General features: G+C 33.4%; 3 protein-coding genes across 3 annotated transcripts in view; 1 reads left to right on the top strand and 2 right to left on the bottom strand.

Annotated features, from left to right (window-relative positions):
• Positions 1–13514, bottom strand: part of LOC134231005 (recQ-like DNA helicase BLM) — a gene marked incomplete at its 3' end in the record, with an annotated part of 30908 nt that extends 17394 nt beyond the window's left edge. Inside the window, exons 1-17 of the mRNA XM_062712875.1 lie at positions 13430–13514; positions 12911–13140; positions 11722–11786; positions 10754–10821; positions 10500–10621; positions 8829–8878; positions 8652–8723; positions 8210–8321; positions 7523–7776; positions 7165–7304; positions 5791–6665; positions 4039–4230; positions 3459–3577; positions 2885–2998; positions 2428–2526; positions 1991–2139; positions 1265–1402 (exon numbers count right to left, since the gene is read on the bottom strand). Coding sequence (XP_062568859.1) covers positions 1265–1402; positions 1991–2139; positions 2428–2526; positions 2885–2998; positions 3459–3577; positions 4039–4230; positions 5791–6665; positions 7165–7304; positions 7523–7776; positions 8210–8321; positions 8652–8723; positions 8829–8878; positions 10500–10621; positions 10754–10821; positions 11722–11786; positions 12911–13140; positions 13430–13449 — 2819 coding nt within the window. The remainder of the gene's footprint in view (positions 1–1264; positions 1403–1990; positions 2140–2427; positions 2527–2884; positions 2999–3458; positions 3578–4038; positions 4231–5790; positions 6666–7164; positions 7305–7522; positions 7777–8209; positions 8322–8651; positions 8724–8828; positions 8879–10499; positions 10622–10753; positions 10822–11721; positions 11787–12910; positions 13141–13429) is intronic.
• Positions 13515–13553: 39 nt separating this feature from the next.
• Positions 13554–19459, top strand: LOC134231004 (large ribosomal subunit protein eL36-like). The gene is made up of 4 exons (XM_062712874.1): positions 13554–13638; positions 14077–14177; positions 16944–17078; positions 19354–19459. Exons 2-4 carry the CDS (start codon positions 14079–14081, stop codon positions 19441–19443), a joined length of 324 nt encoding a protein of 107 aa, XP_062568858.1. The 5' UTR covers positions 13554–13638; positions 14077–14078; the 3' UTR covers positions 19444–19459.
• Positions 19460–20750: 1291 nt separating this feature from the next.
• Positions 20751–25040, bottom strand: LOC134231003 (multiple C2 and transmembrane domain-containing protein 1-like). The gene is made up of 4 exons (XM_062712873.1): positions 24729–25040; positions 24152–24261; positions 23749–23846; positions 20751–23172 (listed from the first exon to the last, which is right to left on the bottom strand). Exons 1-4 carry the CDS (start codon positions 24764–24766, stop codon positions 23113–23115), a joined length of 306 nt encoding a protein of 101 aa, XP_062568857.1. The 5' UTR covers positions 24767–25040; the 3' UTR covers positions 20751–23112.
• Between the last annotated feature and the right edge of the window lie 2561 nt (positions 25041–27601).

The raw sequence follows: 27601 nt of genomic DNA, 5'->3' as shown, positions 1-27601 counted from the left end.
ACCGGTTAACCGGGTACTTGTTACCAACACTAACAAAAACCATTCGAGACAACGTATCTCAATAATTTGATCATTGACCCCTTATAACATGAATACCATGAGAACAAGGGCAACAAAAGTAATCTGAGGCTATCAATAGTTTAGAGTTCTTATCAGTCAGATTTTGGTAATATTCGATTAAAAATGGGGAAAAAATATAAATATGACAGAGGAAATTCGGACTGTAAAAATTATCACTTTTATGGCCCAAACTCCAATCCATTCTTAATATGAAGCAACGCTGTTCCATTGCTATAATATTTCATTATTTAAAAAATTTTAAACTTGTAATATTTTGTGCGTATAGAAAAAATTGGTCATAGTGTGAAAAATTGAGGTATTTCACAAAAGAAATACTCAGGGCCTACTAGCATGAAAAGTAGGTCATTGACCTAGTTATTTGAAATTGAAATTTAACACAAGAATCATAGGTGTACAGTGTGCAATAGGTAGTTTTTCGTTCTTATCAGTGGAATTTTTGGTCATCCTGAGTAAAGGTATACCTTAAGGGTGAATATACTGTTGTTTAGGGCTGTCACGGTTAACCGAAAACTCGGTTAACCGCTCCGAAATGGCATTCGGTTCGGTTCGAGTCAGGTTTTCCGGAATTCGGTTCGGTTTTTTTTATCTTTTATATAATACTAATTTGCTTGCAACACGTGTTGTGATTGGTTGTTTATTTCAATGAAGAGTTCTTTAACCAATGAAAATACAGGTAACATCGAAGACATTTAAACATGGCATACACATGTGGAAGGAAAACCACATCACAAGTGTGGGAATACTTCACGTTTTGAATGTTTCAATTGTTTGAAACAAGATAACTCTAGTCAATAACTATATTTATTTTATTTTATTTTAAACAAGAAGTTTATTACTTTGTTATTTTTTGTTACATTTAACAACTTGTTCTGTTGAATAAAATGGATAGAAATTTGTGTCAGCAAAATAGTACTTTCTACAATGTCCTTAATCCTTATTATCCTTTGATATATATAAAGATGTTTTATTTAAATTCTCAAAATGAAAACCGAACCGAAGAAACCGAAAACCGAGAATTTATTTTCTGAACCGAACCGAACCGAAAAATGTCTGAACCGTGGCAGGCCTACTGTTGTTTAAATTAATTTTAACAACTTCTTTTCTGAGTTAATTTTGAATCTATTTTGAGATACTGAATTTAAAAGTTCTTTTATTGAACCCCAGTTTGAACCAAAATACTGACCTGGAAAGACAATACACAATGCCACACTTTCCTGGGAACTGTTCCTTTATCAGTTTTGTCACATCTGCTGTTAGTGTTGACGGTTTCTTAGGTTCAACTCGGAATTTCAAATTTGGGCGATTGAAGCTCTGAACAAAACTGCAAAAAAGCAATCAAAATACATATATGTACAAAAGGTATGTTTTTCCTTTTAATATTTTTGAAAACTTAATATGCTAAGGTCAAGATCTAGTAAATAACTTTAGACTAATATTTTGGTGCTAGATCCATTATGACGTCATAATCAATTTCAACTTTCATTTTCCCGTACTTTACCGCTTTAGCAGAATTATGTAGAAAAAATGGTATTTTCATGACATTCAATTTGAATTCATATGAAAAGTAAACTGGATACCTATATTAGATTTGATATTAATTCAAAGAAGAGGTCACGAACATACTAAATATCGTTTTCTGAGAGACTGTAGGGAATCTGCATACATTTCCTCTGTCGAATTATGAAAAAAAAAAACCCATATTCATGACTGATTTTCTAAATTTTTCATTGAAAATGACAGTTTAAAATACAGTTTTTAATCTTGTTTACCTACAAATTATGTCCCAAAACACCTTATTTGACCAAGCTAAAGTTGTAAAGCATCAATAAAGGAATTTATTTCTCAAATTTGATAAATCTGTAGGCACCTATCATTTACTAGATCTTGACCTTAAAAAAGTAAAAGGTACCATTTTGGATTTTTCATTCCCAGCTGATAGATAACATCCTTACGGACTCTCATGTTGGCCGTGGCAGTCAGTGCCATCATAGGAACTCCTGGGTACTTCTGTTTCAGGACCCCCAGCTTCTTATAGTCTGGCCGGAAGTCATGTCCCCACTACAAAAACAAATTCTACCTAAACTTCTCTGGTAAATAGCTTGTAACATAATTCATCATACATATACACATAGGCTTTGATTTTTTAATGATAATTTATTTTAAAATAAGAGAATTTTTTTCAGATTTTTCATTTTTCCCCTTTTATATTTTGCAATTACACATGTACAAGTACCTAGTTTGTTCCTAGTTTTATTTGCACAGATTTTTTGTCTACTGGGTAAATAAGGCTGTATATATTGAAAGATTTCCAAAACCATGAAAACAATTCTAAAATGTTAATTTCACCTGGCTGACACAGTGAGCCTCATCAATAACAAATCTAGTCAACTTCCCTCTTCTGTGTAAATTTTCCAAACTACTCAACAGCTTACCACTGGCTGAAATCTACAAAACAACATATCAATTTCATGTAGATACATGTATTAGGTACTTTAAACAACTCTGATATATATACAACCCTTATTATCTCAAACTCAATGGTACTAAGAAAAATATTTCGAGATATGAGAGGCTTTGAGATTCATGTATTGAGGGTAAAGTACTTAAAGAATAAGAGGTCTGGACTAAAAAATCACTTCAACATATCCATGGTATTAAAGAGATTGGGTTTGAGATACCAAAGTTCAACTGTTCATGTAGTTTATATAGTATACACTACTGAAGTCCACTGTCATACAAAATACATGTTCCAGTATATATAAGTGTACACAGATTTTTCTGTCATTTTTAAGTACACATGTACCTTTTCTGGAGTGACATAGAGTAGTGTGATCTCCGGGGTTTTGTAGTACAGTTTTCTGTAGATCTGATCAGATTGACTCTGGTCCATGTCTGATGAAAGCTGACCTGCCTGTATCTGTAAACAATTCAATTCTTAAAAAAAAATACTTTGTGTATTGTATTCATAAATTGATCATAACAACTAAGACAAAATTTACTGATCACAACACTTTTCACATATACATATGTATTCTTCATTCCATTAGCACTTTAAAATGCTCACATACTAAAATGACATGTGTATGTTATTTGGCAGAAATTGACTTTTCATCAAGGTAAGCATTGATTTTATTTGATTTAGCATTTTCTGAATGTGCTTTATATGAATATAATATTTATACACAAGACATTCAGCGATATACTTGACTTAGTGGAAGTTGCAAAGGAAAAAGGCAAAAATTTAATACTTTTTCTGTACGTCCATTTATACACAATGCACTATTCCACCAAGATTCAAATTTCCGACACTGATCAGCCTCAACATGCAGTAAGTATAGTCATGGCCCACTAATCCACATTGACCTAATTAGACTTACATCCATGGAGCAGAGCCTGGTGACCTGGTCCTGTATCAGAGCCTTCAGGGGGGATATAATGATGGACACGCCCCCCGTCACCAGGGCAGGCAGCTGGTAACACAGACTCTTACCGCCACCTACAATTAAAAAAGTAGCGTTGATCAAATAGATTAATGATAAAATATGATAATCCAATAACTATTTTAAAAAGGAATGCCTTCAATCACCTTTTTAAGGTTTTCTTTTTTAAGTTATCTAGTGAAAAGAAAATACTGTTTGATGAACTTTGATCCTCTGATATTTTAACCTGCATACATGTATGTACATTAATTTTTTTCAGAAGGACCTCTCACTTAGTGTGATTCTGACATGTAAAGTATAGAATACAGTCATCAAACTTGATTAGACTGAGAAATATCAGAAGATTCAAGATATCTGAAGATTCTAAGTATCAGAGGATTCGAGATATCATAGAATTCGAGACATCAGGGGTGAATTACTTAGAGAATAAAGTGTTGGGACTACCAGATCACTTTGACACATCCAAGAAATTTTAGATTTTAATGTTTGATATGTTAAAGTCCAATGTATTTTATACCTGTAGGCATGAGAATAAAACAGTCATTTCCTAACAGTGCAGCATTGATAGCCTTGAGTTGGTTAGTACGGAATTCACGTAAACCAAACACCTGGTTGAACGTCTCCCTCATGATCACACTGTGTGGGAAGTTATAGCCATCAAACTCCTTGTTCTCCTCCTCCTCTCTCCTCTTGGTGCTTGGTGGGGAGACTGCAACAATAATTCAAAAGTATAATTAAGGCCAAACAAAAAAATATCTTTGTTTACTGTTACATGCTGAAATAAAATAGGGTCGGTAGGTAGGAATTTTTTTTTATTTTACATTTTTTTTATACACAAATTCACATGAATTGGTTGAATTACAAAACAGTTTTACCATTGTATGGTGCCTTACTTTTGTTTGGCTTGAAATATGGGTGGTTTTTTACCAACTGCCTTACAACTCAGGGGTGTGCAATTAAAAAAAATCAAGTACTTCCCCACAGGCTTGTAACAGCAATAAACATGGTAAAGTTACTAGCCTGAAGTTAAAAGTGAGCAGTCCAAATATAGGGGCAAAAAATTGTAAAAACAAGTATTGTAAAATGTTCATTGTTGAGAAAGTCAGGGTCCTAAGCCATCCCTTTTAAAGTTGAATTTTAAAAATTTTAAGAAATTATCTTAGTGTAGCTTATCTAAAATGAAGCAAAATCATTTTATTTTCATTTCAAACCATAAAATACAATTGATATATATATATATATATATATATATATATATATATATATATATATATATATATATATATAAAGTTTAACCACATAACACTTAGCAATTAGTTGATTGAGGGACCGTAAATAATGGAAAGAGATATCTGCATGTATTTACCATTAACAGAGGAATGGAGGAAATTCGGATTAGGAAAAAAACGATCGTTTTTTGAAGTAAATAAGCCAGGTAGTACTTCAAAATGGATAAGGTTAAAGTAATTTAAGAACAGCTGGAGCATGCTGCCTGAAAAATTTTCTTTAGTTGGAAATTAAATAGCAAAACAATGAGTGAAAATACCGTTTGTATTTCTCATGTATTATATGCATAATTTTAATTTTTACTACCCAAAAAACGGTAGCACCGGGCATCAGGCGATGCTAGTTGCACACCCCTGCAACTGCCACGCAATGGTATGCAAACTGCAACGAACTCGGTGGTGTAGAAATTGAACTCACTGGTTTTGTTTTTGTACTTTCAATTTCGATTTCAAAGATGAATGTAAAAGTTAAACTGACCGGCCAGTAACTTCCGGATTTCTACGACGAAAAAAAAGTTTGGGTCGGAGATGAAAATTAGGGTCGGTCGGGTAACCGTAAACAAACATAATTTTTTGTTACGCCTAATACAGATTGAGAATAATTTCGGGGGATGAAACTCAGAAGTATAGTTTATACAGAATAATTTGGGGAGTGAAACTTGCCGATACATAAACTAAGAATAAACACACTGTACTTTAAAAATTACTGCAGTACTGAAGTCTAGCAGGGGTTATTTCTTCCATCTTAACATAAATTAACAGAATGAATTGAAAAGTTGTTTCAAAAATTTTCCTACTTCCCCATGCTTCTCAGTCATGGAATGGATTTCATTTTGTCAGTTTTCAAGGAATTTATATCATCAACAACAACGTCTCTTACTTCTACATGTTCTGTTTCCTTTCAAATTTGTTATCTGGTCAACTGTAGGGAGTGAGTTGCTATTTTCTTCTTGGCTACCTTTTACAGATTAAAGCCTACTTACCAAAGCTCTGACTGGTGCTCTGTCTTCTAGGCGTCACAGAAATCTGTGGTAAAGAGTCTGACTGCACTTCCTCTGTAAATTCCGAGTCAAAGTCATCAGGGGCAAACAGTTCCTCAGGAAACTGATCAATCAAATCAGCCTCGTCTTCAGAGTCTGGAACACTAGTGGAAAGTTTGTCCTGCCTAGCTGGCTGTGTCTGTATCACACCACTGTCATTATTCAGTTTATAGTCAAAGCTAAAGTCTGTGGTCGATGGTGCTTCAATGGTACTTAATGAGTTGCCTGTTCCCAACGATTGGTTGTGTGAAGTACTAAATGAGGGACATCTATCAGTTGATTGGTTGAAATGAGAGGTAGATGCTGATTGGTTCAAATATGATGTATCTGATTGGTTCATAAATGAGGAAGTGGCTGATTGGTTGAAACTCATCACAGGTGGCTCTTTGAATGAAGAACTGGGAGATTTCCTGTTGAATGAGCTGATGAAACTGTGATGCGTTTGAGTCAATTTAGCATCCTCCTCAAAGAAGCTGTCTCCACAGGGTATTGGGGAATTAAAACCCGTGGGAGTGGTCTTCTTGAAAGAGAAGGACCTACTAGGACCAGAACTTGGAGAATTAAATGTCTTTTCTGCTGCAGGGGTTGAGGTATTGGACAACAGTGCTGACCTGGGTGGCACTATGGGACTACATATATCACCGGATTTCACACTATTCTGATGTGAAGCTGAATCCACACTGTCAAATGTCTGATAATTATCTGACAAGGGGAGCTTACTGCCTGCTGCAATGCTTGTCAATGTTGCTGCTGGTGCTGACAATCTCTTTATGCTTCTATTCTGCTCTTTTGCAGCATGAGAATCCTTCAACTGCTTCCTAAATTTTCATACAAAAAAAATTCAGTCAATATATTCATCTTTATACAAAGCAAAGTTAGGAACAGGGTAACATGAAGACCATATTCCACATTTTGATTATTGAAAGGAATATATGATAATGCTTACCAATAACATTTGGCCAGCCATTTTTAATTTTTCCATCACGTGATTAAAAAAATTTGCATTATACTTGTAAACAATACCAACAGGAAATCTTAACAGAACACTTTTTCATAACTTAGAGTCAGAAGATGATGAAGTCACTGATAGTTGACATATTGTTTCAGTATACAGTTATGTACCTTAGAGCCAATAGATGCTGGAGTCGTTGATAGTTGACATATTGTTTCAGTATACAGTTACGTACCTTAGAGCAAGAAGATGCTGGAGTCGTTGATAGTTGACATATTGTTTCAGTATACAGTTACGTACCTTAGAGCCATTAGATGCTGGAGTTGTTGATAGTTGACATATTGTTTCAGTATACAGTTACGTACCTTAGAGCCAGTAGATGTTGGAGTCGTTGATAGTTCTGGGGAAGCATGGACATAAGATCAGCTGTGCTAGCCTTACACACTATATCACAGATCTCCTCCATTGTCTTAAACAGATCTGTCTGGGTGTTGTCATCGTGTACCTATATATACAAATAAATAGTAAAATATTATATGATTCACAACTAGAAGATAAGCAATACCAACATTCCCTTAAAGACTCAGTGTGAATATAATGAACCATACTAAGGCTTGCAAAAAGGATTTCAAAGAATTAAATATTTTGTATTATTATGTATGGCGTAATGAGAATTGTACATGTTCCATATTTGAGTTTATATGAATCTTGAATTGAATATACCTCTATTGCTGCATTTGGAATTCCCATGTTCTGTTGGTTTCCGTACTTTTGTTCTTGTTGGTCTGTTTGGAGAGTTCTGAGTCTAACACCCCTGTTTTCCCAAGACCTTGGTTTAGAGGCCGTCTGTAATTCTCTTCTAACAGAGATGTTTTCCTCAGGTTTTGACATTGATTCTGCCTGTCGTGTAGGAATGATGTTCACCTGAGGCTCAAGTCGATCCAAGGAATTACCTTTTCTTAATGGCAAGCACTTTCCTACAAAAATAAGGAAAATATAAAAAGTCATTACTGCTTTGATCTGCCCTTTTCCCGATGTTTTCATGTTGGCTTCAGATGAATTATCTACAAACATGTAGATATATGTACAGTGTAGTTAATGTATACCATATCTTTTAAAAAATTTTTTACTCATAAGCAAAATGTTTACAATATAAAATTTTCCCTGCATAGCAAGTTCCCAGATGAAATCTTACATGTACCACTGAATGTGCTTTTACATTATTCAGAATGACAAATGCGATATTCTATGCACATAAACAAATTTATATGATGCGTACATTCAAATATATCTTGCATGCATACAAAATACATGTTATGCATACTTGTACAGTTTATACAATTCTGGCTCAAAATAAGTCCACAGAAAAGCAGCCTGACAAGAGGAAGATATTTGTTAGTCATGTCTTACCCATTACAGAGGAAGAACTTTGATTGGGAGATGCATCTTCTAAAGTCCGACGTCGCTTAGCTACTACACGACTTTCTTCATCTGAATCGCTGTTTCCAAACAGATCTGTCATCTACATGAATACCAAGAGAAAGAGAAAAAGAAATAGCACAATCATTGGTCTTTAATATTGTGTTGCTATCTGGCTAATCAGTTGTTCAAGACATCCCTTCAAAATCTGACAGTACCACATACTTTTATCCTGCTGATTGCTGAAATCATGATTGTACCGGTCAAAATATTTGATGGAAGAAAAATTCATGACATACATGATTTTAATTAAAATCGCTTTCACAAGGTGCCTCCTGTATTAATAAAAGTATCACTTGTTTCTAATCTTTTTTTTAAAGTATTTCCATGAAGGTGGTTTTTAGTGATATTATACAACAAATTAATGGCTTACCCCAGATGCATCCATGATCTGTCTTTCTGAGTCAGTGGTCTTGTTAAAGTTATTGGTCTTTCTTGGTGATTCCTATAAAATTGAAGCAATCAGACATAAATTAAATCAAAGAATTTTTTTAACAGAAATTTAAAAAAAAAATTCGAAAGATAAAAACTTCCATAAATGTACATGTACCTCTCTGCTAGTAGATAAATTAGCATTTCTTCTACTTGCCACTGGAGTTGCTACAAGAGAAAAACAATATATGCTGTAATAAGAATTTGAAAGCATTTCTTCTACTTGCCACTGGAGTTGCTACAAGAGAAAAACAATATATGCTGTAATAAGAATTTGAAAATGGAACTAAACATTTTAATTCCTAATGTTTCTGTTCCTTGAACTAAAATTTAAACACTGAAACAAATAAATTGATCAGAAAATTGATATGAATTTTGTTCAAGTCCTACACATAAAACATAGGTAATCAAAGATTACGAAGCTCACCTCGACGAATGTTATCAGTGTAAGTAATGCAAATCTCACATCATATTTTCTTAATATCTAGTATTTATCCCAACAACAATATTCTTGCAAGTTGTGTTTAACCTCTTACAGGGCATATACACATTTCTACTCATGTAGCGTGAAAAACATGTATAGTGTAAACAAATATTCATCAATTTGTTAATACTGCAGATATCAAGGTTCAAGTTTATTGGGATTAATCTGTTGCCAAAACTTTAACCTGATCTCTTGTATGGAAAATATAGGTCAGATCCAGCATCCGAAGCAAGTCTGGTAGTGTCCATCCCTAGATGCATCATCCATGCAAGTTTGATTCAGGTTGGGCTTACTTTACTAAGAAATAAAAATGTAGTTCAGATCAAGCATCCGAAGCAAGTCTGGTAGTGTCCATCCCTAGATGCATCATCCATGCAAGATTGGTTTGGGTAGGTCTTATAGTTCCTTGGGAATAAAAATGTAGGTCAGATCCAGCATCCGAAGCAAGTCTGGTAGTGTCCATCCCTAGATGCATCATCTATGCAAGTTTGGTCTGGGTAGGGCTTATAGTTCCTTGGAAATGGACCTACTCCAAAAACTTTAACCTGGTCACTCATCTGGAAAATGTAGGTCAGATCCTGCATCAGCAGCAAGTCTGATAGTGTCCATCCCTAGATGCATCATCCATGCAAGTTTGGTTTGGGTAGGGCTTAAAGTTCCTTGGGAATGGACCTGCTCCAAAAACTTTAACCTGGTCACTCATCTGAAAAATGTAGGTCAGATCCAGCATCCGAAGCAAGTCTGGCAGTGTCCATCCCTAGATGCATCATCCATGCAAGTTTGGTCTGGGTAGGGCTTATAGTTACTTGGGAATGGACCTGCTCCAAAAACTTTAACCTGGTCACTCATCTTGGAAATGGACCTGCTCCAAAAACTTTAACCTGGTCACTCATCTTGGAAATGGACCTGCTCCAAAAACTTTAACCTGGTCACTCATCTAGAAAATGTAAGTCAGATCCAGCATCTGAAGCAAGTCTGGTAGTGTCCATCCCTAGATGCATCATCCATGCAAGTTTGGTCTGGGTAGGGCTTATTGTTACTTGGGAATGGACCTGCTCCAAAAACTTTAACCTGGTCACTCATCTAGAAAATGTAGGTCAGATCCAGCATCCGAAGCAAGTCTGGTAGTGTGCATCCCTAGATGCATCATCCATGCAAGTTTGGTTCAGGTAGGGCTTATAGTTACTTAGGAATGGACTTGCTCCTAAAACTTTAACCTGGGACGCCGACGCCGACGCCAACGCCAACGCCGGGGGTATAGCATAAGCTCATCTCGACTTCGTCGAGGTGAGCTAAAAATCATACTTGGTATGTCGAAATCATCAAGGAAGTCATCGTCATCATCATCATCATCTAGGATGCTGATGACAGCCTTCCCGGGGGATCGCTTTCTCTTAGCCCCGCCCTCCTCAGTCTTCACAGGGGACCTTCAAACAGTAATGAGGATAAATTGAAAACAAAAGGTTAAGTGACAGATTAAAATATACACTGTAGGTCACAAATATGAACAAGATGAAGGATTAAGGTCTGTCAGATGCTGTAATATGTAAATATAGTACCTATGTGGTGCGACTGCAGCCACTGGTTTTTTCTTCTGAGCAAATGCCATGATGGAGGTTTGATGAGGCTTGAAAACATCCAAATTAAAATGCAGTGAATTTTTTTTCTCTCATCAAAAATATTAACATTTACTTTTTCATTCATTCTTTAAACATGTTAAAGTGGGTCCTATTTTTCCATAAAAAAAAAGATAATTTTATTTTCCAATTTTTGGCCCAGAAGGTATAAAGGTGTTTTACAATGACAAGATAGAAAGTTCTGAAAGAAATGTTACATACACAAACATAAACACACACACATGTACATGTATATATCTGATATAATCTATACAAGTAACTGTACATGTAGATGCAGCAGTTGGGGTTATCAAATCGCATATCAGACTTGTCGAAATTTTTTAATCGCTGTCAGACATTTGGTCTGACACAGTCGAATGTTTTGTTGGACCAGTCAAGCTTTTGTCAGACCAGATACTTGTACGTTATTTTGATGCTGGTAAAATCATATGAATAAAAGCACCAAAATTTCCTTTATTATTTTCAATAGCCTTCAATCTAACAAGTTTCCTCTCTTGGGATAGAGAGTCTTTAACATAGACATAAATGACAAGTTTTATGACTTTGCTATAACAAATTTACTTAGCTAGCGTCGAGCGTCGACATGCTGCGTACACGGCCATTGTTTTCTGTGTTTGTGACCTTGAACTATGCATCCCGATCCCGACCTTTATTAAATTTGCATTACGCTCATTTTTTTTCAAACGGTCATCTGGACCGACGTTTTTTTAAATGTTATCGGTCCAGACAAATTTTTACCGGTCTTGCCGACAGGACCGACGGATTTCGACAAGTCTGCATATTAACAAGATCAGAAGTTAAAAGCTTCACTTTTTCATGTTATTCATAGAAAATTACATATTAGACAAACCTTGCTAGATGATTGGGAAAGAAACTGATTCTATTGTTACCTTTTTATTCCTTCCACTGAACGGAACTGTTTTACTTTCAGTTGTAGGCTTCTTAGCAAAATCATCTGTTCAAAAAATAACAGAAGTAGCTCATTTATTTGTACTAACACTTTTTACTTTAAAAGGCATGACAGCATGTTTTGGATATATAACTAAATTTAAGGGTTCTGGTCCCCTAAATAAGGAATTTTATAATTCATATGAAATAGGAAGATGTACTCTACTTCTAATTCCAGAGTTGTGGAAAACTTTTGCAGATAGCCGGTCATTCGGACTGGCAAAAAAACAAACTAAGCTGGTCCGAAATAGTAAGTCGCAAAATGGAAAAAGCATAACATTTATTCATTTTATTACATATCTATTTAATTAATTGTGTTGTTAATAAAACAAAATTCAGTATCCATTTCCAAGTACTCTTCCGTTTTCTTTTAAATTTGCATTTATAACAATACTAGATACAATTATACCACCGCTTTTTGGCAGGTGACAATGCTAATTCAGCATAGTCAACGTAATCTTTTTAAATCATTTATACATTTTGGAATTATATTCACTTAGAAAAAGGGTCTAAAAATACTTTGCATCGATAATCTGATACCCGGTAATAAAGATATCAACACGATAAGAGAAAAAACGAAAATCCGTGACAGACGGAAATACTAGTTTAAATGCTTTCGCCACCTGTGCTTGAATTCTTTCTGTTGAAATTTTTAATTTAGCTCGTCTTTATCTGAAGTTTTTCTTTGATATGTTTTCTACCTAACTCGGCCCCAGTTGTGAATTTAATAGGTCACGAGAACCATGCTAGTTTTGCTTTCATTTACAGCCTCGATCTCGTTTAAAGATAAGGTATTACGCAATCGCATATAAGATACGATAGTTAGATGGGAAATGCACAGACAAAAAAACTTTAACCAAAAAAGGGGCCGGTCATTTGGACTGGCATTGATAGCATTTTTACCGGTCATGCGAATTTTAAGCCGGTTTTGCCGGCATGACCGACAGTTTTCCACAACTCTGTAATTCAATATCTCATTAAATCATGCTTGTAATGTGATAAACTGAGCATGATCCGTGCATTTTCCCCCTTTTGTCTAAAAATATGGGTTACTGAATAATTCTTGGCAGAAAAAATACCTGCCAAGTATTAGTTTTAATTAATTTATAAAAGTCTTAAAAGACAGTATGCCTTGTAGTTGTGCCTTTGATGATGTAGTGGACCCTTGATTAACTGTTTCCCGGCTGTCATCTTTGAAGGAATAGGGACGTGTCGTCAACCAACCATCTTCTTCAGTCTCGTTGATTACTTTGTTGTTTACTTCATTGTTTACTTTGTTGTCGATTGGAGGAGGAAGCTTTACCTCGCCGAGGGCTTTACTTGGTTTGTTCAAGCTAAGTGTCTTCTTAAACTTAAAGGTCCTTCAATTTGAAAAAAATCATAAACATAGAAATTGACTGACAACAAAATTCAAAACCATCATCTGAGATAAAGAAGAAATGAAGGATGAGAACAAAGCCTATATTATGCATACATGTCAAAAACTAAAACTGGGAATTGTTATAAATGACAAACGTAGTACTTTATAATATTTTTTTTTTAATTTCTAAATTGAATGGTGGATCGACTCTTTCAAATGACAAGTTTTATTTTATATAAGTTTGTTAATTAACTTCCAATTTTGACCAAACAAATATGGAATTATCTTACCTGGGACCTTTTCCATCCATGTTTGAAGAAATTCTACATCATAAAACCATTCTGTAATTCATAACAGTTAACTAACTGAAACCTGGTCAACACGGTCAAAGGATGAAGATGATCGATCTTGTTGATTTTCGTAACTGGCGGGATCATTCAAGAGCAGACAACTCAATATTTTTCCTTACTTCCTTTTCCGGTTTGCCCATAGTCATTCGGTATGGAGTTACAGCTATCTCATGAAAATCTCTGTAATCCTGTTCGTTTAGAAAAACTAAGAATGCTAATCATAAGAATTTTTGAATTTTTAAACTCGACACATCCAATAGAAATCAAATTCGATTCCGCTGTTCCTTGGGACAATTAGAAAAATGAACACAATTCTCACTGTTTACTTCTGAACGTCAGAAATAATGCATTAATTTTGGTTATTTGCTCTAAAGCCGTTGTCATTCAACACATGATAATTATCAATGTAACATTATAAATGTAAACTCTACAAGATTCATTATCAAATATATTTTTCTGCTATAAATGCATAGTCTAAGATTTGTTAAGACTTGTTAACTCGAATTGCCTCCAAGATGGATTGTAATGCACCACACTACTAAGCTCTGCATGAAACATGTATTATATTCATTGATTTTTTTTTACAGCCATGGGTATCAAATATAATATGGCTGTTGGCCTCAACAAGGGCCACAAGACCATTCCTTTAAAAGCTGGCAGAAAAACCAGGCCCACAAGAAGGAGAGGGGTATGTGTAAACTTAGTACATGTATGAATTGCAATGCATGTAATGTTTTACATAAATAAATAATTCTTCTTGTGAAAATATTTAAAGAAGTGACAATTTAATGAAAGATCTTAGTGTTATAACTTTTTGTTAACCATTTTACTGAAAATTGGACAATGCCAATGAATTTGTAGTCAGTACACAGGTTTAATCTACATCAGGTTGGGAACACATCCCCTTTAGCGAGATCATCTCGCTAAAGCGCGATTATCCCTCTCTGGCGAGAGAAAATACATTTCGGAAAACCGAGATTTATACTCCGATTCAAACTGTAATCGTGTTAACTTCTGAAAAAGGAAAATCCGGAAGTATGTCAACCCATTCGATAAATATTTATTGTCTCATCTCAATAAATTTGCTTCAAAATATTGTCTGTACTGCTGCAATTCATGGAAATTAGAATAAGTTTATGAACAATAGCGTAGCCTTCCTACGGAGGACCGCAGGTGATAATTATCAGTACAATTAAATTTACTTCGGCTATACAGTTATTGTAATTGAACGTTTACCTTATTTTTTTTAATACGCCTGTTCGAAAAGCGGGAGTATATACAGCATGATATAGTGATGGGGTGTCCGTCACTTTTGACTTTCTGTAGGGCATGACGATCTAACACTAAGTCTGTTTGGTGACCTATAGATGCTCAAATCGCCTGATTGACTGATATTAAACCCCACCTTCTTACTGTAAGAAGCGTCCTCATTGGTTCCTTGCTACACTCGTTAGAGTTTCCAGGATTTTCTAACAGATATATCAATCCTTCTTTATATTTTACCCGTTAAATAAAAAAAAAAGTTCAATGTCAGTTTTAAATTCTCGTCCTACGTAAATTAATCAACGCTAAAAATTATTTTATCTAATACTATAACCAATGATTGCACTTTCTCAAACTTTGCAAGTTATATTGGAAACTTGATATTTTAGACGGCTAGAGATGGTACATATAGATGAACGGATATGTTGGGGGGGGGGGGGGTCACTAGGAACAAATACAGTAGGTAGGTTGTGCGACTAGATTTCTTTAAATGTATAATATACCAAGATTCTAATCAGGCATGATAAAAGCTACCGACATAATCATTTTTCAATCACAACCATTTAAATTGAAAGAGTCTTGACGATGACCAATTAAGATTCTTCTAATAGGAAGCTATTCATAAATGGTAGATCATCGTTTATATATAAAGGTGACAATAGCCTCTCTTCGTAACTCAATAAAACAATCACAAGGTACTAGTATTATAAAATGTAAAATTCGAAGTATTCCATGCAGTGTTTGTAGATATTCTTTCAAAATAAAGCATGCCTTTGGCAGTATTCATCCGCCGCCAAAATACTGCTAAAACTTTGCCGACTCGGCATTCAACAAAAACAATCAACACTTTTTGCTTTTTTTTATTTATTGAATTTTTGGATGCAAATTTTTCAGAAGCCCCCCCCCTTTTTTTTTTTTAAATATAAAATTGCCACCTGGTCTGTGTTCTTTCATGTAACCTATCTGTGTTCCTATTAAAATTTACACATGTTAACTCATGCACGATCCCAAGATACGTTTCCAACGCAATTAAAGTGTCCTCAAACAAGAACTGTTCATTGCTACCGGTAAAAACATTAAGAATTTATGTCATTTAAATACGAATACCTAGGGTATATACTTCCTTAAATTATAACCACATGTTAAAAGCAGTAATTTCAACAATGCAATTCCGCATTTTTATTTTCTCTAATTTCGTATAGTTATAAAAAGAAATTCAAGAAACATGTTTTTCACTTTCAACAGGCACTTTTCAGTGTTAATGAAAAGAAGGGTAAGTGGTAACTGAAAAAAGTTCGAAGCTACATCCCCCCTCTACTCACACGAAAAAGGATTTTCAGGTTTGGACAATGGTCGAATTCTCTTTTTTGTCAAGTTTTTTTCAGGTTGAAATTTTTCTCTTTGAATTAGCCCCCCCCCCCTCTTTTTTCCAATTTGCTTCAGAATTTACAAGTTTACCATGTATCATCATTTGTACTAAGTCCCTATTTGTTTAGCCACAAGACAAACCTTTTTTATATTAATTTGTTTTCAATGGTTTATCCATATTCTATACACATCTCAATTTATACAAGTATATTTTTTCAATCATGACTTTTCCACAAACTTTACGACCATGTTGCGCTTCCGTACTTCTTAGCGTCAACCAAAGATCAAATATTTATAAGCAAATATCATGGGTTTCTGAAGAACATTATTTTTATTTATTTTACAGGGATGGAAAACTAAGACACTAATGAGTATAATTTGGATATCTATACATATTTTAGATGCTTCAAAAACATATATGACTGTAAATCCTGAAACCGCCTCTAAAAAAGGCCCGATTTTCACGTGAATTTCAGCCTTTTATCCTCACACGCAGCAGTGATTGTCTTAAATTTCTAGCCAATATTGTCGGTTTTTTGTAGTAAATTCACGCTTCAATGCAGCTTTCTCCCGGATTTTCAATACACACGAGAATTTCGATTATTTTATAATGAAAACAACAAAATTCCCGTTTATGGTAATGTTTTTTCTACCGTTAAAGAGGGATATTCGGGCTTTAGCGAGATGATCTCGCTAAAGGGGATGTGTGCCCAACCTGTACATCGGCTAAATTACGATTTCTTCCCATTGTAATTTTCAAAGTTATATAAGATGTATGTCATGCTGATTCCCTAGCTGGTATGCAGTATTTTTTCTCTTTCAGGCATTAACCAAGCATGCTAGATTTGTCCGAGACTTAGTCAGGGAAATCACAGGATTTGCTGCTTATGAGAGACGCATGCAGGAATTGCTGAGAATTCAGAAAGACAAACGAGCACTCAAATTTGCCAAGAGAAGGGTAAATTTCTTTCATTGTCATTGATTCATAGAAAGAACAGCACTTCAATGATACCGCAAACATTAGTATGTCTACATCACTTGTTGCTTGTCATTTTTGTTTGAAAAATATGGGAAGTTTTACATTTAATAATTCAAGAGCATTTTGAAACAGGGAGAAATGCAATAAAATCTTCATACAGTAATTTCACACATTGTTTCATTTGATATTTTATTGGCCAAATGGGGCAACCTGAAATTCATTTGGCAACCCTAGATCAGTGTCAAGGTTGCACATGTAGCAGTGCTCCAAGTCACATTTGCTCTCAGGTCGCAAAATGGCGACCTAAAAAAATTTTTGGTCGCCATTTTAGAATTTTTGGTCGCCATAATAAAATATTTCACTCGCCATAAAAAAATAAATTTTGTGAATAAAACTTCATAATTTAGATAAGGATATGTATTTTGTCTTTATTATATCATAGATTACTTATTTCTGTGACTATAAAAAATTGCTAGGTTGAATGAAATATTTTTATTGAATACTTGTACATGTACCCTTTAATATGGTTGTACAGAAGAACACAGGTAATCTGGTTACAGAAATAAAATATTATCAAATGAAAATACAAGCTTGAAAGCTGTTGAGACAGGACTTTGCCTGCTGTTTGTCATGTTTACTTACTACTACGTACATAACGCATTACACAGTCATTATAAATGTCGCCAAAACACTCTTTATTAACATGATAATACAATCATGATTCATTGTAATATGCAAGCAATTGATCAAATGCTTCAATAACAAGGTCGGATCTTAAAAAGTGTACTAAGTTTGGATGCCATTCTATCAGGAACATTATTTGACGACGTCTCTGGTTCAGGTTCTATCAAACTTTGTACAGCATGCCATGCTGTCATAACATTACGTGATCTAAGTCCATGCAACGCTTTGTAAAGTGTATTTAAGTATATGTCTTCAAACATTTTCTTGATAGAGAATCTTGACAAATGAAATCTCGATCCCAATCTTAAAAATTGGAAGTTTCCAGCTCAAATTTTCTCAGTCGCAAAAATTCGAGTGTGTTTTCATTTCTAGTTGCAAATTCAATTTTTTGGTCGCAAATGCGACCATTTTAGTCGCAACTTGGAGCACTGTGTAGTGAGACTATCTTTTGACTGGTGTTAAAGTAAACCCGTTCGCTCATACCCTGGAATAAAATTTATTAAGATTTTCAAAGAATTTTTCACATAATGCCATTGTGATTTGTGAACCTATGTTATTTCTTGTTCATAAAGATAAATACTTTTATGATGAATAATAGGTTGACCCAAAGCAAAATATACTGTAAATCCCTTTTATTCACAAGAGCTTTATTTTTGCATAATTGTGCTGGACTGTGCTCGCAAAAATTGAATTCTCCCATATTGTAGTATTCCTCAAGATTATATAGAGCAAAACACAATTCATGAAAAAACCTGTCATGCTTATCAAGAGTCACTGATTATCTCGTGAAAATAAGGTGTCACGAAAATTAAGTGATCTACAGTAGACACTGCCATTCTTTCTATTTCATGAGAAGGAGGTACCCCTCTCTTATCAACATCTCATCCATGAATACAAATAAATAAAACTGAATGAAACTCTCTCACAGAATCTCTGTTTCACTATGCTATTGTACACCTTTATAGGTGACACATCTCTATATGCTTTTGTCTGTTGTTGTAAGTGGTGCATTTACATTTGAGCATTTTTAGACTCTTCTTTAAAACCACTAAACCAATTTAGCACATATCATTTATAGATCAAGTGGAACAAAAATTGTGAATTTCATAATCTGTGCCTCTCTGGGATATGTCAATCTTCAGTTCTTGAGCCACTTGTTTTTGAGCAGACAGACATCTTGGGTTTAATTCCCATAGCCAAACCTGGAAACTGCTATTACATTGTATTTCTAAAATTTTTAAGTACCGATCCATTATCCTCAATTCCTCCGTTTTGCTTATCTCCATATGGTAAAAAATCCAAACTGATAGACAGATGGGAATTTTCAGTGCAATCTTGAATTTTGAGATTGCACGTATGTAATGGTTCGCATTGAGGTTATAAGCCTACAATCCATCTGTCTGAGTGTTACAGTAAGACATTATACGTTCTGAATACTTCCAAATTGTTATTTTCTTGCCCATTTTAAAAATTCTCAATTGAATAGGTACAGTACCATGTAGCCAGGAAAGGGAGCTTTAAGCGCTGTGCCTATCTGATGTCTATAAAGTTGGTTTCTGTTTATTTCCAGCTGGGCTCACACATCCGTGCTAAGAGGAAGAGGGAAGAAATGCAGGCCGTCTTACAGAAAATGAGAAAGGCACAGAAAGAACAGAAATAAATTTAATCTTCTCTTATTATTTGTTTTTGTCAATCATTTATTATTGAAATAGCAACTGTCGCAACAACTTGTGTCGACCATGTGACATCAGATTTAGTATGCAACAGAATTCCTTTTAAGTGTATACATGTCCATGATAAATGATGCAGTTGGAGTGGTTTTAATTTAGGTTATGGAAGGAAAATTTGTATCATGCAATTTATATTTTGTTGAAATATTTTGCTGCATTATAGTAAACCACTTTAATGCATTATTTATCTTGAAAAGTTACTGTTGCAACTAGTGCAAGGGAGAGAACTATGGCAGACTTCTTGAAATCCTCGGTTTGCAAATGATGATGGAAGGCGAGAAAAGGATAGATATTTGTGGAAAATTGTGCACAGTAAGGGAAATTGATGTTAAAATGAAAAGGTAGTAGATCCAGCATCAGAGACTACATATTGTTTTTATGGGCTTGACATGCGATACTAAATTATTTTATCCAGGGCATAATTCTCCTGAAAGAATGAATCAACTGAAGACTTCATTGTCCATTTTGTAACATTTTTCAAAAGTGGATGTTGGTTATGTAAAAAAAAAAAAAGGATGGATGTTGAGACACAATAAGTACAGTAAAACATCCTTATAAGGAACTGATGCTTAGTGATTTTCATTCCCTGTTAAGTTTTGGAAATATTGATGAGCTAAAAGATGTAAAGAATTACATTTTTAACAAAGTTTACCTGGCCGTAGTTTGTTGTTCTGTATTTAGATTTGTATAATGATGATTCCTATTTCACGCTTTTTGATTGCTTTTCCAGAAGGTTGAAATGAGAAGCATTTTCCGTTCAGGGTAGATATAGTCATACAAAAATATTCCCTATATTTTAGCACATTCAAAGTTGAAATTTATTGGACTATAATATGCATTAGTGGTGTCTATGTTTTTCATTAAATATAGACCAAATAGAGTGATGAAATATTGATCCTGCCCAAAATATACATGCAGGAATTTTAAACATTGTATTGGTTTATTTGCTCCTTTTCAGAGCAGCTAGTATACATGTATTAACAGGTATTATAATAGGGTGGTTATGTCTTCCGATAGACAATATCCAATATACTGGCAAAAACCCCAATTTAAATCAAATGCCGAAAAATACATCGTCATTCAAATGATGGTTGAATTTGCGAGTTTCCTCAATGTTCATAAAATCCTTCACTACCTTATCATGGGAATAAGGTCCCAAAATATTAATGATGACCACACAAGGTGCATGTAGTACTATATCACATCAGTGTTTATCAGCCTTTCAAAGATGAACACATTTTTGTTTTTATAAAATATTTAATTGTAAATAAATAACAAATATTGGTAATTGCAACAATCAACCCCAACATAACAATAAACTGAAATCAGGGAGACAGATACATGGAAAATTTCCTATATATCAAAAATTCATTCTAATTAAAAAGATTCTCCAAGTGTACAGTGGAAAAACAGAGAGAATTTTGAACAACTTAAGATACAAAGAACCTGTGAAACAGAATTTTCTATACAATTTTCTAAAGATAATTGGAGATAACAATTACTTTTAAACATTTTTAAAAAATGTACGACTCAAAAATATCTTTGAAACTGTTGAAGGAAAAAAATGATTTTTCAATTACAGAATTATCTCCCTTTGCAGAGGATCAATTCTCCTTAATGACTTATATATGAGGGAAGAAAAGAAATAGCAAAAGATGGATAGGACGGATTTAATAATAGGAATGTTATGTTCACGATGACAGGAAAATTAGAGTACATCTATTCTATCAACAGGAAGTAAAATACCCACTGCAGTTACATATTTATCCTTCTCATCTTCACCTGCAACTGTTTACAAAAACTTTCACTGCTCAACACTGTATTTAAATACTTTTAACATGTTTTGAAAAATCCCCCTGTATCAAAATTTCAACAAGTGATTTCAAGTTTAAATTTTTAAGTTTAATTAAACATCAAAATATCAATTGTATGGCCTAAAATGAAAATTTCTTTCTTAGCAGTTTATTTACTCCTTTTTTTTCCCCAAAAAGATACTTATTATTTAATTGCTTTTATAAAGTGTGCACATTAACAGTTCTGTTTATTTCCTGTGCTATTAATTAATTGTGCTGAAGAAAATAATTTGCTTCTCAAGTTTTTTTATTCAAACATTGAGAAACTGGGGTAAGAAAACATAAAATCTGTAATTAAAAAAAATATTCTGAAATATATAACCATACCCCAAAAAATTAAATTTATACCAATATTGAAATACTGAGAAACCAAAACTCATTGATATATTGAAAATAAATTGGATACAAATGTATACCTGGTTGTTAAAAATTTTCTCATGATACTTTGAAAACATGAACTCATATGTAAAAATTGTTTACTTTAGACTGATCCAAGTCAGTATGAACAATAAAACACAAAAAAATGTACAACTATAGACTAATGAGTATTAAAATAAAATATGTACATTGTACTTTTCTTCATTTTGAGCATATAAACATAAGAGCTGAAGCACAACAGAATTAGTCTTAAATGTTTTCTGTAGAAATGAACACATCATCTAGTCAAGATCATATCATTAGGGGGAACATCAGTTTAACCTTTATGGTTTACAGTTTATTGGCCAAGGCACAACGATTTATGATACTTAACCTATTCTATTATTTTAAAAAAATCTAATGCTACATGGAAGACATGAAAGTTAGAACTCTTCTCTAATCCTAAAATCTACAGAACTCGTGTAATTATCATGAACTTTGGAACTCTTAATTCAGCAATCACAATATTAAGAGCTCTTTGATAACCATGATCTTAAGATTTTTTTTTTTGAAACTATACATTTCCCCTCTAAAAACTTTAAATGCAAATCTTATGCTGCAGTTATATAAATTTAAATTTATTCTTCAATATGGTTTGCTCTATGACAGAAGAATGATGCTATCCATGAGAGGGTATTCCAATAAGGTTTGAAATTAAAATTAAAAAAATTATCATATGTTCTGTCTGTAATATCAAGTTTGATACCCATAAAAATTAAAACTTTGATTTATTTTTTTTCCACATTTGAACACATCTTTCTTTGAACTTAATAACTTTCTATTTGATACCAATAAAATTTTTAGACTTTGATTTTGAAAACACCTATCTTCTTTGAACTTGTAACTTGCATACGAAGCACCTTCTGCATTTGAAAGAAGTACGTAGTCTATGCCAACAGTCATGCTTCAAATTTCTTTAAAATATTTCTGTAGCAATTCACTAGTTTCTTAAATTTTGTATTTAATACATTTATATGTGTTGCACATAAATTCCAATTCTAATATCATATCCCATATCAAAAAAAAAAATCGAAATTCAATTTATGTAAAATATTTAGTCACACACACATGTATACATAATGAAAACCTCAATAAAAAACAGATCTTTCTTCCATAATAAATTATAACCAAAAAACGAATTACCCTGAAAAAATATGAAATGTCACAATAAATTTGAAAATAGTTTAAGCTCTTCGATTAGAGCATTTGTAGCTACTGAGATTTTGTCTCCTTCATTGAATTTCAGAGCAATGCTACACCTGACGTCACCGAGAAAACATTTCCAGATAAAACACAACCTTGAGATAATAAATTAATCCTAATTGATGTTTAAGCTCTTTTCTTTTTGCCAAGGTTTGGGACATCAGGAGCAAACTCTCTATACTGACTCTGTAAAACAAATAATCATTTCAGGTTAAACAAAATTCTTTATAATGAAAGTTGACCTTTTTTGAAAGTTAAAGAGTTAAGAAAACTTTGAGAGTGATTTCCTCAATCAAAAGTGTTCCTTTTATGTAATCCTAATTTACTGGTTAACCCAACTTTTATTTGTGAGGGAGAAATATCTGCAAGATTTTTTGTTCTTTTACTTGCAAATATTTCTGACTGCGATTTAATACCGATTCACATATATGTGTTTAATAGAATGTTAATTGCCCTAGTCACAAAATCAGTTGTTGTTCAGGATTCCATACTGAAGAATTGTGAATGAAGGATGACTCAGATAATACATGCAGTAGGTTTACAATGTAATTCAAATGCCAGATATGTCTGCAAGTTTTTGGACCTTTTGACTTGCAAATACGTGTAGTTCTCATGGCAAACCACTTCTTTATTTGTAAACATGTACTTTGAAAATTAATAGTTGCAACTGAATTTTATAATAAATGAACAAATTAAGACTTTTATTGCAGAATATAGTGCATTTGGTTTACAATATGTTCTGTAGGAGATGATAGGACCTACCACTTCACTATCTGAAGGCACTCGGGACAGGAAGTCCAGCAGTTCATTGTTTGGTATTGCATTAGGGGCCCTCAACTTCTTCGTAAATTTGTTGATGCCTGAAACGATGATGTAGACATCAGAAACGTTGATATACATGTAGTAATCACAATATACAGCAATACATTATGGCAGTTTTTAAAGATCTTTACTTATACATGTATTAATTTTCCTAACATTAGGTTAAAAACTTTAGTCCGTAATATATACATTTATGTTGACAAAAATGTTTTTTTAGCATGATAGGAACCTTTAAAGCTAACCGTAATGGTTGAGTTACTATTTCATGTGATTCTTTCTCCTGCAATTTTTTTTCAGTATGAGGTTCAAACCAAAAGTTTCATCAGAATGGCTCTGTACTTACCCCATAATAAGATGAGCACACGGATTGGAATGTAGTAGAGAACCACAACAAGAACAGACAACACAATCACAGCTAGAATGGATAACCAAGGCACCGTCCAGTTAAAGGTACTGAAAAGTTAAATACCTAAATATTACTACATGTACATCTATAAAATAACAAGAATAGACAACATAATAACAGCTAGAAACCAAGGCACCGTCCAGTTAAAAGTACTGAAAAGTTAAATATCACAACATTACCGCACTAATGAAATTGCAAGCTTCTTGTTACAGGGTTATTTTCATACTTGCAAACAATTTTGTTGAATTTTAAATTTGTCCACACACAATTGTGTTAAAAATTTATAATTGTTTATTAACATGGAATTAAAATTCACAATTTGCCAGGTTGAAATCAATCTGTGACGATTAATTTTCACAACTGGGGGAACATTTCTCTACAAATACTAAGCAAAATGATTGGTTCTCGGCGACTAATATTGGCTTGTTAATTAAAAGCAGGTTGCGGAACTCTCGAATATTTCTGGCATGCCAATTATAGTTTACAGGATGCACAGAAACAAACGATGTCTTACTTTTTGATCCTCTCCCCCAGTGAAGCCACCATGTCCATTCCCTGTTGAACTTGTAAACAAACTTCTTGTGCTGCTTGTAACTTTTCCCGAACACTCTTTTTCTCATCCTAAAATATCAAGAATTTGTGTTAAATCCAAACAAAAGATTTTTATTTGTCTTCTGATGCCAATTTTCTGAACACCATGGCACTTTTTTGTAATTTTTTATTTTTTTAAAACATAAGAAGTCCAATTCACAGTTTCTCTCAAAGTTAAGAATATAGAATTTTTTTTTTTCAAAGCAAGTTTTGATACATTTATATATATGCAGTGAAAAAGAATATTATTAGGCCAAAGTTTTTATTTTTTTTGGTTTACGATTTTTTGACACAAAAATATGCATTGGGTGGTCGAAAAATAAAAATAAAAATAATTTGGAACCTTGACATATTTTTTTCTCGAGTAGCGTTAAAATGTATTCAAATAAATATAATAAACACACAAGATTTTTCAACTTTTAAAATTGTTTTTTCTTATCATTCGGTTTATTAAGTCAAGAAAAATGAATCCACACGTCAAATGACTCAAGAACAGAAATGGGAGTATCAGGCTCTGTTACTGTTGATGGTTTTCATTCTTCCGACTTACAAGTCTGAGTTTCCATAATAGACACATATATTGCACTGGGACAAATATGGGTAAAATTAAGCAAATTAACTATTCTCTGGTCAGCCTTTCCACTTACGAAAACATTTTTGGAAACTCCGAAAGTGATTGCTTTCACAACAAACCTTTACCTTAAGATATGTGTGTCCAGGGACCAACCTAGACCCACCCGATTAAGGAGACTTCACTTCTCCCTCAAAGAAATTTAAGAAGTATTGAAATTTAGAGAGACTTCTTGGTGCGTATACATGGCACACTTTAATCGTTATAAAACTATTTCATTGTTCAGTGATTCATTTTGCCCTGCGTATTGCGTAATTTACGCATTAAATTCATTAAATACCCATTGGTTTTTGTCCAGTGCGTCCCGAATACGCATAAGTGATAACCCGCATAAAATAGAATTGAAGTTTCCAGTTTCTATTTTTATCGTTCATTCTATTTTTCGGAACTTAGCATACTTCATATTTCATTTGTCTTGTATAAATCATTTAAACAAAAGGCTTAAATATAAGATACGGTAAAATTACATTTAACACCTAAATGTTTAATATGTCGTAATTAACACGCGCTGATCAGCCGCTGACACAGTATACGAAAGCTGGTCATAAACCGTCCCGATTTTTAACAAAGAAAATATTGATAATCAAAGCAAATTATAAGGACAGTAAAAAATCAGTGATCTAATTGTAAAAACATTGCTTTGGAGTTGGTAGACAATTAATTGCCTGGAATTGTGTTGGGAGATAATTATCAAGTGACCAGCACACGTGTTTAAAACATTGGCTTCCTTTCATTGGTACGTAGAGAGGGTGTTTAAGTTGCGGTAAATTTTCACTGGGTTATTTACAACCAAAAATATTTTTTTATTATTGTATTTCATTAAAAAAAAAAAAGACATTGCTTTGTCTGATTATTACAGAAGGAGTGAACGGTCTAAAAATAACATCGGTAATGGCGGCCTACACTGAGAGTCGGGGAGACAATAAACATGCAACTCAAATTAATTTTAACTTGCTTTTTCATGTCTTTATAGTATCAAAAGGTTATGAAAATGACATTTTTAACAAGCATACTTTCCAACAATAAATTCCGAAGTTTATATTAAAATATGGCGATAAACAAAAGAAGTTACACATGTCTCTATAGGTAATATACTACGGTATGTACGTGTGATAGCCATGTTTCACCTGAAAGAAAAACATCTGAAAATCCCATTTTCATGTAAAGTATGCGCTCCTTCTTACAGAAATTTTATTTTAGGAAAAAAAGTGCTTATTGTATTCCGCCGAATACGGTAACTGAAGAAAAAAAACTTGGCTTGATATCACATTCATAGTTGTTAAAATTCTGACCCATTGATTTTGAGTTCTGACCCATTGCTTTCTGACAGAGGGGTACACTGTACCCATTCATTCAATTTTCAAAATGAATCACTGATTGTTTAAAACTTACATTACATTTAAAAAAAAATTCTGTATAAACATTGTATTTAAAAATGATTAAAAAAATATAAAAAGAATCTTAAAAGATGTTTCCCCCAATTACAAGGTATATAAATATCTAGAAAAAATAATAAAACAGTATTGACATTAAATAAAATTTAGTACTACTACTATTAAACTGCCCAAGTTTCTTATTGTCAGATTAATTGTTTATCAAACATTTTTTTTCATTTCTTATATAGTAGTACAATTTTAAACTTCTAAAATTTTTCTTCTCATAAGATTTCCAGGCTTTTGGCATAGTCATAATTTTGTTAATTTCTCTTCAAACTTGTTTTCAATATGAAATTATGTTTCTAATAAAAGTTTTGATGCACACCTGCATGCCGATTGAACAGCTACTTATGTTTATCGAATCTGTCTTCTGATGTGTAACTTCTTAGAAAGCTAATAACTTCACAATTTATCAGTAAAAATATGTCTGTATTCACAGCATGAATTAATTATTTGACAATAATAAAGATCTTAAATCTTCTCCAACATCTTTAGCATGACATCGATAGCTGTCCAGCTGTTTTGCGTCTTATTGTGTGTATAACTTGTAACGATGGACTTTTTCATAACCGGAAGTGTAAAATCTAGAGGATTTCCGACGGAGTATTCGATGCATTGGTCATTGGCAATGTGGTTTGACAATCTGTATTTGTAGAGTTCATTGACTGTTTATGAGAGTTTGGGTTAATGATTAAGATGTGTTGTAAATTTTGGTTTGGTCAAAAAAAA

This window comes from Saccostrea cucullata, unplaced genomic scaffold (assembly GCF_032062105.1).
Source record: "Saccostrea cucullata isolate Sc308-1 unplaced genomic scaffold, CSIRO_AGI_Scuc_v1 ctg4346, whole genome shotgun sequence".
NCBI classification, from domain to species: Eukaryota; Metazoa; Mollusca; class Bivalvia; order Ostreida; family Ostreidae; genus Saccostrea; species Saccostrea cuccullata.
Note: the sequence above shows the minus strand (reverse complement) of the source record. Positions and strands in the feature narration are given on the sequence as shown.

Bases quoted from the DNA above. Each gene is read 5' to 3' on its own strand.
- LOC134231004 (XM_062712874.1), top strand. From the start codon at position 14,079: ATGGGTATCAAATATAATATGGCTGTTGGCCTCAACAAGGGCCACAAG. The intron at 14,178-16,943 runs GTATGTGTAAAC...TTTCTCTTTCAG, and splicing joins GGCCCACAAGAAGGAGAGGG to GCATTAACCAAGCATGCTAG. The intron at 17,079-19,353 runs GTAAATTTCTTT...GTTTATTTCCAG, and splicing joins TCAAATTTGCCAAGAGAAGG to CTGGGCTCACACATCCGTGC.
- LOC134231003 (XM_062712873.1), bottom strand. From the start codon at position 24,766: ATGGACATGGTGGCTTCACTGGGGGAGAGGATCAAAAA. The intron at 24,262-24,728 runs GTAAGACATCGT...TTAACTTTTCAG, and splicing joins CTGGGGGAGAGGATCAAAAA to TACCTTTAACTGGACGGTGC. The intron at 23,847-24,151 runs GTAAGTACAGAG...TCATCGTTTCAG, and splicing joins TGTGCTCATCTTATTATGGG to GCATCAACAAATTTACGAAG.